Source organism: Eremothecium sinecaudum, chromosome II, assembly GCF_001548555.1.
Source record: "Eremothecium sinecaudum strain ATCC 58844 chromosome II, complete sequence".
Classification (NCBI taxonomy): Eukaryota; Fungi; Ascomycota; class Saccharomycetes; order Saccharomycetales; family Saccharomycetaceae; genus Eremothecium; species Eremothecium sinecaudum.
Window position 1 is genome coordinate 360927 of NC_030893.1, and position 10684 is coordinate 371610.

The following is a 10684-nucleotide window of genomic DNA, read 5'->3' on the forward strand; positions in this document are numbered from 1 at the left end:
GCTTGAAAATTGATTTTTGGTAGTCTAGATAACTATTTCACGATTATACGAGTCTATAAATGTAAATAAGATTATCATTTTTAATGAAACGTTTCAGCGTTGTAACAAGTGTACTAATTTTAGCCAAGCGGGTAATAATAATGAACCTGCAAGTAAGCCCGCGTTAAGTGTAAAACAGGCTACAACACTAGACGCCTTACGCTCTTGGGAATCATCCAATTGAGAGCCGATCTTCATGAAAGCTGAGGTAGCGATGGCACCATTTGTCACACCGAAGAAAAATTGCCAAAAAAGATATAACGTATCGAAGATCCAGCTATGTGTAGAGCTGTTTATAGCGGCAAAAAGGAAAAATACCGCCAAAACCAGGAACCGAAGAATTGACCATGCAAACAATCCGCGTGGCGTTGGAATTGTGATAAAGGGGAAACGGCCCGCAATAATACGTCCTACAAGGTCGCCAGTGTTCCAGAAGTTGATTGCAACCAAAGTATATTTATCAGCAGATATGGGAATTGCAGTAGGTTTTATGTTAGCTGCAAACATGACAAAAGGGGCCGTAACAAGGAATACGAAGAATATTGTATGCATAATGTGCTTCAGTTTGAGATAAAGATGCTTCATTGGGATGTGGTTTGCTTCACTCACACTTATAGAATTTTCCTTCGCTTCGGTGAGTGAGACTTTAGCTTTTTTGTACATCAAGAAAGCCACGATGCTAGTAGCGGCAGCCATGACTGAGGATAGAGATAGAAGTAGTCTTTGGTTTTTATCGGATGTTTGGTCTGATGTGGTGAAATTTGCGCCAGCGCTTGTTAGGTTACAGGAGTTTCTGCTGAAACGATAGCATTCAATGCCTTCGCTATTTTCTGGAAAATAAAACGATAGTAGCAACTGATATATTCCCGGTATAATGCCTGCAATAGCTTGTCCAACCATCATAATTTGATTGTAGCGGCTTCCAGAAGCGTTCGACAACGCTAAGGAACCGTTCTGAGTAAGCGAAGCACCCCAAGAACAGACGGTTATACAAGCCATAAGTAAACCAAATAAAACAGGTTTTGAGAATAGTGAGCTTCCAAATAGTAATAGCGCGGAAATTATTACACTTCCTGTCTGATATAATAAACCACTGGATATTCTTTGTGAATAATTGCGCTGCTTTGATTGACAGTATATCATACAACTCATGCTAGCTGTAAAATATAATGACATCGCTGAAGGTAAGTAGGCGTCTTTAAGTGATGCAAAACTACTGAAAAGACGATCCATTTCAGCCGCAATGGTAATAAACGAGTTGTATGGCCATAACAAAGCAACTCCTATAGCTAAGAAAGTATAGTGAAGCCGAGAGTGCTCCTCCTTGCTTAATTTACCTTGTCCAAGGAGACTAGTCTCCTCAGTAATTTCCTTGACGGGCACTGGCATGTTATTGGAGTTTGGGTAAGTGTGTAAGACTGGGTTCATGCTTGTCTTTCATTAATACGCTGCTTTTAAAGAAATAATTTATTCACGTGACTAACAAGTATAATGACAGCAAATGGTATTTGTAGATTTATTTGATGCGACTAATAATCCAGCAATACAGCTCATGTTTCTATTTTGAATATCTGATCTGTCAGAATCTTATTGAATAGTTTACATAATCTATAGCGTGATATGGTTATTGCTAGTATGTCTGAATTACGATTTGAACTTAATAACCGTAATGAAAGAAATAAGCCTCTCAATAAAAATATCAAATTAAATTTCACAAAGGTTTATAATTGTTCGGGGGTGGACGTGCTGGGCCTTATTAGCGAGAGATCCTCCTTATGTTAGTCACGTGGTTGTCTCTTTTAACTTATCCTTCTATGAGCTTGTTAACTTATGAGATCTGTTATCACGTAGCATATTGGACTTCCTAAAAGTGTCCCGCACTATCTTACAATATCCTTTATGTGTCGATGTTTTAGCGTTTTTGCGCGTGCATTAAAATTTCACTATTACATGAACGACATCGCACTCTCCCCACACGTTACAGCGAAAACAATTGGAAGCATATAATGGGTATCAAAGGTCTTAATAGTATAATACAGGAGCATGTACCTACTGCTATCAAGGCTAGGGAAATGAAGCAGTTTTTCGGACGCAAGGTTGCCATCGATGCATCGATGTCGCTATATCAATTTTTAATTGCAGTGCGGCAACAAGATGGTGTACAATTAGCGACTGCTGAGGGAGAGACAACTTCGCACTTAATGGGTGTGTTTTACCGTACGCTACGTATGATTGACAATGGGTTAAAACCGTGTTACGTATTTGATGGTAAACCTCCAGTTATGAAAGCGCATGAATTGACGAAGCGGTCGACACGACGCATGGAGACTGAACAGAAATTGAGTGAGGTTACTGAGCAAGCAGATATCTTAAAACATGAAAAACGTCTGGTAAAGGTGGAGCAATGGCATGTTAACGAGTCAAAGAAGCTCTTGTCGCTGATGGGGATTCCATTTGTAGATGCACCATGCGAAGCAGAAGCACAATGTGCCGAATTGGCACGCAAGGGTAAAGTATTTGCAGCTGCAAGTGAAGATATGGATACCTTATGTTATAGGACCCCTTACTTGTTGAGGCACCTGACTTTCAGCGAAGCAAGAAAAGAGCCCGTTCATGAGATTGACACAGAACTAGTCTTAAAAGGTCTAGGACTATCCATTGAACAATTTGTTGACCTAGGTATCATGCTTGGTTGTGATTATTGTGAGAATATAAGAGGTATTGGCCCAGTGACCGCCTTAAAACTGATGAAAGAACATGGTTCACTTGACAAGGTGGTGGAATACATTTCATCTGGCTCCGCGAATGCTAAGTGGAAAGTACCTGAAAACTGGCCTTATAAAGAGGCTCGTGAATTATTTCTCAAACCAGACGTAGTTGATGCTGACACAATCTCATTGAAGTGGGAGGAACCCAAAGAAGAGGAACTGATTGAGTTCATGTGTAAAGAGAAGGGCTTTAACGAGGACAGGATTAAGTCTGGGATACAGAAGCTGCGAAAAGGACTAAAATCTGGCGTTCAAGGCCGTCTGGATTCCTTCTTTAAGGTAAAGCCCAAGACTGAGGAAGAATTAAAGGCTGCAGCGAAGCGAGCTAAGGAAGCCAAGAAGAAGAACGCGCAGAAGGGTAAGGTAGGGAAGAAAAGGTGAGGTAAATACGCCGGAATATTAATTTACAATATTTAAAATACGATATATATTAATTTACGTTAAAATAGTCTGATATATCCTCCTATTGGTGCTTTGGCTGGGTTCACCCACGAATATGCCGCCAAAGAATGTTCAATAATCCATTTCAGTTTATCTGCCTTTACTAATGAGTGGGAGGGTTGTCCGGTAATTCCTATTCTATAAGATAACATCTGATCATATAAAGCAGCCTTTAGTCTTAATGTCTTACACTTCACCTTCATTTTTGAGTTAATACTGCTGACAGAAGGGGAGTCGGGGGATGCATCATCTTCACCATCCACTTCAGAAAAACCTGGTGCTTCCTTATTCAACTTACGAGAAGTATAAACTGTAATAAAAATCGCACCCTTGTATCGAGATCTCATCCTAGATTGGTATCTCTTTTTAGGATCGTTTGCCACTTCGGAACTAAGCAGTTCGTCATTAGCCCATATGTTCTCATCTATATCTCCAAAGATAAATTCTAACAACAACGCCAATTCATAGTTGGCTACCAAGTGTAGCCATCCCTTGGTTAGATTTGCAGCAGCGTCGTTATGCTCACATTTCCTCGAAATAATGGAGAAGTGAAAAACGTCTTTCTTGTCTTTAACATCATCAGGGTTAACTCCAAAGACCAAAGATACATGATTTTCTCTCTGTTCTTTCTTCAAAGCAATTATAGTGCGGAAATGCTTCACGTCATCTCCTAAAGATTGTGCTTTGCCATCTAGATACGGCCCCAGGGCGTTAATAGACATTATCTCATAGTTTACAATAATTTCCCTGACATCTCGCAAAACTTGCTCGAACTTAGGAAACTTGTCTATTGCGCTGGTTCTCTTAAGGCTGTATTTCAGGATCTCTGTATCATAGTGACGAAACATGGTCTTCCTCAAAAAACCTCCTCTAAATCTCACATCTTCAGGCCGCTTTACGTTCTTTTTCTGCTTCTTCTCCGCTGGTTGTTCTTCTTTACTTAACGCATACCTAGCACCACGATTATTATACTCGCACTGCGGATAGCACTCATGAAAATGTATCAGTCTTTTCGAGCGATACACAAAAGCAGGCTCTAACGAATTCTCCAACCTCTCAACCATCGGATTCACTGACACCGCCTCTGCAATTGGATCGCATAATAGCAGCGAAATTCGAGGAACTCTCGAAGCAGTTTCTGCAACCGGCCTCTGGGTACTGCCCTGTCTACTATCTTCTATCCTACCGTCACTGGTTCCAAATTCCGCTCGACGTTCTGCGTCGCTCATCGCGCGCCCAGGGCTTCTTAGGCGCTGATCACGCTCACTTTTTAGGTGCTCCATACCAACAAGCTAAGCTAGCTACTGAAAAAACCTTGGCATTCAAAAACCGACAAATTTCTGCCAAAGTATTGCATTACATTGCCTTTTGTCAAATTCGCTTTGCCATATAACTGGCAAGTCATCGAAGATGCTTAACAACAATACTCATCAAAAATAATAATGATGAGTCTAATAAAGGAGATAGGAATCTCACAGAAAAATCCGTACTAAAAACTTACACATAGAACAAACTCTTGAGTAAAAAAATCAAAATTGTCATCCCTAATGCGTATAATTGTTAAAGATGTAAAGCTTCCCATTGTGGTATTATGCAAAAAAATTAATTACCCAAAAGAAGGAATTATGTAAGCGCTTCTCTTGCATAATAAATTGTTCAATACAGCGAACATGCAAAAAGAACAAAATTCCTGGATGTACTTCTAAACGACAAGAGGAAGATGTTGCTAAAGCTATGACATATGAGTAAAGGAATTACTAGGGAATATTCAGAGGTATAATGTCAGCATACCTAAGATCATCGACATCTAAGTACAAGTTCGGGGCTCACGTAAGTGCTGCTGGTGGGATCTCGAATAGTGTGGTAAACGCATTTAACATTGGATGTAACTCTTTTGCTATGTTTCTAAAATCACCAAGACAATGGGTATCCAAACCATATCCTAAAGAAGAAATCGCTAAGTTCAAGGAAAACTGCAAGAAGTATGGGTACAATCCTGCTGTGGATATTTTACCTCATGGCTCATACTTTATCAATCTAGCCAACCCAGATCCTGAAAAAGCAGAAAAAGCATACGGCGCCTTCATTGATGATCTGCAGAGATGTGAGCAGCTAGGGATTGGCCTGTACAACTTTCACCCTGGCTCTTCTCTGCAGGGAGATCATAGCACTCAGATTAAACAGCTCGCAGGTTACATTAACAAAGCCATTAAGGAGACAAGTTTTGTGAAGATTGTGTTGGAAAACATGGCAGGCCACGGAAGTCTCATTGGCTCTAATCTGCACGATCTGAAAGCGGTTATTGACATGGTAGAGAATAAGGACCGCGTTGGAGTGTGTGTGGACACTTGTCACACATACGCTGCGGGCTACGATATCAGTGACCGCAATTCATTTGACAGTTTCTGGAAGCAGTTCGAATCCATAATCGGCATGAAGTACCTTATCAGCCTGCATCTAAACGACTCGAAGGCCTCCCTTGGCGCTAACCTTGATAGGCACGAACTTTTGGGCGAGGGATTTCTAGGCTTAGAGCTTTTCAAGATCATAGCAAAAACTGAATCCCTTCAAGGTATTCCTATAATCCTGGAGACACCACAGAAGGAAGACGAGGGGTACGGTGAGGAAATTAAACTGCTAGAGTGGCTAGAAACCTTAGGAGATAGTGAAGAAGATAACAAGGCCTACTCGCAAAAGTCCGAGAATCTCTCAAAGAGGGGGTTAAAGTCCAGGCAAGAGTTCACCGCCAAAGTAGAAAAGAAAAAGGCCAAGATGGATAAATCTACTAAAAAACGTTCCTTGCCAGGTTCTGACATTATGTCTCAGATGAAACGTAGCAAGCGGTCCAAGAATTGATAGCTGCCTAATGCCTGTTTAGACCACACATCTAAACTTAGAAAAATTCCTAACCTATTACCGAAGTCATCGTCTTTAACAGGCGTCTTCTCCTCACTATCCGATAGTTATGTAGATACTGAATAGTGGAAGTTTAGATAGAATGCGGTATGAGTAAATAACTGCATTTAATACGTTATATAGGGTGCCTATTGCGCAATATGATCATCCTTTTGTTATCAGACGTTAATTATAGGTTCTGTAGGAATATCCGCGCCTTCCTTTTTTATTATTGGAAGTAAATTCGATATTCTAGTCAAAAACAATCTCTAATCTACAAGGCTAAGAAGAACGCGAAATCCTAAAGAAGATTCACAAAATCTACTAGCATATTACTGTGTCGGCTATTGTTGCTCCTTATTACCTTATAAAGTTCTATTGTTTGCTGTGAGTCTGAACTTCCGCATTCACTTGATACTCAGATTTTAGCTGGGATTTGTACCTGAAAAACAGATAAGCTCATAAGCAGACTTCTGATTCACTGGTTGATTATAGCTTCAGTTGGTATAATCGACGCACGTTTGCATTCTGAATGCAAGCGGAGGAATTACCTCAGAGTGTAAACTCTGATGAATCTGATGAATCTGTACATCTCAATAATGATGTGTTAGAGTTACAGTACAGGGACGGGTCTGAACCTGATTTATGCGAAGGGCCCTTAATTCAGCCTGTTACGTTGATACCTTCAGAATCTGCTACTGAGATAAAGGAATTTGAGGGAGCGCAGTTGCATATCCCAAAAGTTAGGCAATCGGATAGTTCGGTTGTAGCTAAAGAAGTAACACATCAAGCGGCAGTAAAGGGGGGGAGCGCGAATCCTGTTATATGCAACTTGCCCAATACTCTGAATTTGGATCCTGCGGTTCAAAGAACTTCATCGGAGTATAATGGAGGATCGTGCTTTGTTGTGAATACGAATATTCAAGTTCGTACCAAATCGTCTCCAAGCGCTGCGTCGCATAAAGCACGCCAACAATATTATTTCAGAAGCGATATACACTCCCCACCGCTACTACAAGACTGGGTTCAGGGGGAAGAGCATTTGAGCGGCTTGGCAGCCGAGGATATTAACTATTTAGAAGCTTACCTAATTCCATATGGGACAGAAGTTGCAACATGGAGGGCTGTAAAACAAATTGGAGCGGGAAATTTCAGTGATGTGTACCTGTATGAAGCTGTCGATAAACGAGTTCCAGTACATTTAAGAAATGTGGCTGTGAAGAATATTAGATACCCCGCGGAAATATTATCAAAAAGTACTAGACACAACCCCAAGTCCAGGGATGCAATGTCTAGATTAGAAAGCTCGCTCGTTCTTGAATTATCCGTTTTAAGGGATTTGAACCATCACTGCATTGTAAAACTGCTTGGAATAAACGATCTTGAATTTCTAAGCAGCGAACAGCCATTAACCGGTCGTAGCGACATGGACACACTGCCACCATGCAAAATGGTTGTTTCTTTCTGTGCTGGGGGAGACTTATTGGGAATGGCTAAGCTGAGAAGTTTTCCTGATTGGTTAATACAAAGAATCTTCGCCGAGCTGGCACATGCGATCCTGTACCTGCACAGCAATATGGTTATTCATAGGGACTTGAAACTCGAGAACGTGCTTTTGAAATATCCCCTGGAGGATCTTCTAAAAATGCAGGAGTCCACAGAAGACAGCATAATAGAACTTACAGATTTTGGATTGTGTAAAAAAATCCAACAAGATGAGTTATGTACAACAAGATGTGGGTCTGAGGATTATGTTTCGCCTGAAATTCTGATGGGTTTACCTTACGATGGTAAACTATGCGATACGTGGGCTTTAGGAGTAATATTATATGCACTATTAGAGGATCGATTACCGTTTGATCCTTTACCTGCAGAATCGCAGCGCAGAAGTAGAATCAGGTCCACAGCTCATAGGATAGCTCGGTTAGATTGGCTATGGGTAGCCTTTGCAAATGTTGATCATAACGCTAAGGTGATAGTCGAGAATTGTCTTGTTAGCAGGAAAACTCGATGGGATATAGGGGCGATTACCAGTTCTGACTATGTTAGTAGTGTAGCTTCAGAACTGGTGTTTTTAAAGGAGTATTAAAATGAGATCATCTCACTTACTCCCTCTACAAACTGCATTTACTACTAGAAACCAATATTTAACAGAATACAATATATACATATGTATATAATTACAAGGGTAGCTTGATTATATTACTCTATGTCTTTAATGTCAGGGTTCTCATTCCATTACCGCTTATAAATATAAGCGGGAATAATTCCAATTTATAACGAAACAATTTGTTTCCGGCTTAAAAGTCATCACAGGGGACACGGTAACTCCACAACTAGAAACACAGACTTAAACATTACAACTCATAGTTTGCTATGCCTATTGAAGCTACTGACTCAGATGTTATTCTAACCCATCCATCCAACAGCGAGACAGCTGTTAGGATTTTAAATTACGGTGCCACTATCGTTTCTTGGACTGTGAATGGCAAAGAAAAATTATGGCTATCATCAGCTGCCAAATTAGACGGCTCTAAGCCAGTTCGTGGTGGTATACCACTAGTTTTCCCTGTATTTGGCAAGAATTCAGACGATGAACACTTATCCAAGTTGCCCCAACACGGTTTGGCAAGAAACTCTACATGGGAATTCCTAGGCCAAACCAAAGAAAATCCTCCGACGGTCCAATTTGGCTTGGGTCCAGAATTGGCTAATCCAGAATTGACAAGTTTGTGGCCATTTGACTATACTCTAGTTTTGACAGTCGAGCTAGGCGAGGAACACTTGAAAACAGAGATTGAAGTTGTTAACACATCATCTTCAGACACATTGAAATTCAACTGGTTATTCCACACTTACTTGCGCGTTGAAGACATTAAGACCTCTCATGTGGTAAACTTGCAGGGATCCATGCTGTATGACCAGTTATTGAGCAGAAGTTACGAAGATGAGCAGCAGCTGATCTCCTTTGATGGTGAATTAGATAAAATCTATAAGAACGTGTCTACAGCCAAGGATGTCACTGTTATAGAGAATGGAGCCACTGCACACGTAGTAGAGAGATACAATTTACCAGACGTTGTTGTTTGGAACCCATGGATACAAAAGTCTAGTTCCATGGCAGATTTCGAACCAAAATCTGGCTACCAAAACATGGTCTGCGTGGAACCAGGACACGTTCATGACTTCATTGAATTGCCACCCGGAAGTAAATGGTTAGCATCTCAAACTCTAAAATAAGATATTTAGACGGACTCTTAAGCTCAATTTCAAAACCTTGTATTAATAAAACGGCCAGCAACTGTATCTGCCTCCCAGCTTTTTTTTAAATCCAAATACTGGTTTAGACAATTAGTCTTTACATTTATATAGATTTACTTGTTCAGTGCCGCGTAGATACAAAAACTTACACAACTATAAAAACAACTACTTAGTGATCTCTTCTATTTCCTCTTCTTCTTGCTCTTCGTCTTCAGCTCCGTCTTCTTCATCGATACCATCGGCACCTAGAGATCCACCTGACTGTTGTAGCAATTGTTGAAGTTGAGCTTGGGCATCGGCGTTACCCATGCCGCCCATACCGCCCATACCGCCCATACCGCCCATGCCGCCCATGCCGCCCAGACCTTGGAGAGCCTCTAGTCCTTCCATACCAGCTAAATCAGGTTGTTGTTGAGCCTCGTCCTGCTCATCCTCATCCACCCATTTGTCGAAATCGGTCTTGATGTAGTGGTACTTTAATTTTTCCTTTGTTAACCTTGGCCAGTATTCTACACCTAGTTCCTTCTTAGCCAATTTCAAATAATAACCTCTACCATTTGCAATTTTATGCAAAGACTTCTCAGGATCAATCTCCTTGTAGAAATCAATATGTAGGTTGTAATTATGAGGTTCTTGATCACCTGTATGGCCTGATGATTTTGCTGTAAACTCTAGAAATGAAGGTTCTAGCTTTAATTGAGGTTCTTTACAGTCTGGAATTAAAAGGGTTAATAAGATATAGTTCTTCTCCTCATCACTTTCGCTAGAACGTTGTGCCCAACGGACTTCTGGTACAATTGATTTGCTCATGGTGTAGATAGTGAAACAACTGATATTAATAGTGACAGTGAAATCAATTCTATTAAGCTGTTAGTGTCTTTTTCCAAGCTATATAAATTGGGGGGCGTTATTTTCCACTTGGGGGTTATTAAATTTTAATTGTTTTAACGTGAAAAGTGAAAAATATATAGAACAGGACAGAAAGTTCTACGATATTCCATTGTAATTTTACAGAAAATACGTATTTCAGCTTCGGGTTCAATGCTTTCCTTTGCATTTCGTGTAAATCACTACTCTGCAAAGGGTTCATAAACAAGATTTGCGTTTCAGATCTAATCAGCAACCGTACAGGGTCAATTTGTATCATAATATATACATAACCTATCAGTTATCCAGTACGGGCGTGTGGCGTAGTTGGTAGCGCGCTCCCTTAGCATGGGAGAGGTCATCGGTTCGATTCCGGTCTCGTCCAATATTTTTGCAAATAATTTTTATTGCTG

At 40.5% G+C, this 10684-nt stretch overlaps 7 protein-coding genes and 1 non-coding gene across 8 annotated transcripts; 5 read left to right on the plus strand and 3 right to left on the minus strand.

Annotated features, from left to right (window-relative positions):
* Positions 1–93: 93 nt before the first annotated feature.
* FUN26 (nucleoside transmembrane transporter FUN26) lies at positions 94–1467 on the minus strand (the record flags this gene model as incomplete). The annotated part of the gene is made up of 1 exon (XM_018130214.1): positions 94–1467. The coding sequence occupies one exon, from the start codon at positions 1465–1467 to the stop codon at positions 94–96; it is 1374 nt and encodes a 457-aa protein (XP_017985690.1).
* A 578-nt stretch (positions 1468–2045) lies between these two features.
* On the plus strand, positions 2046–3188 carry RAD27 (multifunctional nuclease RAD27; the record flags this gene model as incomplete). Its single annotated transcript, XM_018130213.1, has 1 exon — positions 2046–3188. One exon carries the CDS (start codon positions 2046–2048, stop codon positions 3186–3188), a length of 1143 nt encoding a protein of 380 aa, XP_017985691.1.
* A 59-nt stretch (positions 3189–3247) lies between these two features.
* On the minus strand, positions 3248–4531 carry AW171_hschr2209 (HBL206Cp; the record flags this gene model as incomplete). Its single annotated transcript, XM_018130212.1, has 1 exon — positions 3248–4531. One exon carries the CDS (start codon positions 4529–4531, stop codon positions 3248–3250), a length of 1284 nt encoding a protein of 427 aa, XP_017985692.1.
* A 496-nt stretch (positions 4532–5027) lies between these two features.
* On the plus strand, positions 5028–6104 carry APN1 (DNA-(apurinic or apyrimidinic site) lyase APN1; the record flags this gene model as incomplete). Its single annotated transcript, XM_018130211.1, has 1 exon — positions 5028–6104. The coding sequence occupies one exon, from the start codon at positions 5028–5030 to the stop codon at positions 6102–6104; it is 1077 nt and encodes a 358-aa protein (XP_017985693.1).
* Positions 6105–6675: 571 nt separating this feature from the next.
* Positions 6676–8232, plus strand: PRR1 (serine/threonine protein kinase PRR1; the record flags this gene model as incomplete). The annotated part of the gene is made up of 1 exon (XM_018130210.1): positions 6676–8232. The coding sequence occupies one exon, from the start codon at positions 6676–6678 to the stop codon at positions 8230–8232; it is 1557 nt and encodes a 518-aa protein (XP_017985694.1).
* Positions 8233–8519: 287 nt separating this feature from the next.
* On the plus strand, positions 8520–9383 carry AW171_hschr2212 (glucose-6-phosphate 1-epimerase; the record flags this gene model as incomplete). Its single annotated transcript, XM_018130209.1, has 1 exon — positions 8520–9383. The coding sequence occupies one exon, from the start codon at positions 8520–8522 to the stop codon at positions 9381–9383; it is 864 nt and encodes a 287-aa protein (XP_017985695.1).
* Positions 9384–9569: 186 nt separating this feature from the next.
* On the minus strand, positions 9570–10214 carry SBA1 (Hsp90 cochaperone SBA1; the record flags this gene model as incomplete). Its single annotated transcript, XM_018130208.1, has 1 exon — positions 9570–10214. The coding sequence occupies one exon, from the start codon at positions 10212–10214 to the stop codon at positions 9570–9572; it is 645 nt and encodes a 214-aa protein (XP_017985696.1).
* A 369-nt stretch (positions 10215–10583) lies between these two features.
* Positions 10584–10656, plus strand: AW171_hschr2214. Its single transcript has one exon. It is a non-coding gene; the product is annotated as a tRNA-Ala (tRNA).
* Positions 10657–10684: the final 28 nt, after the last annotated feature.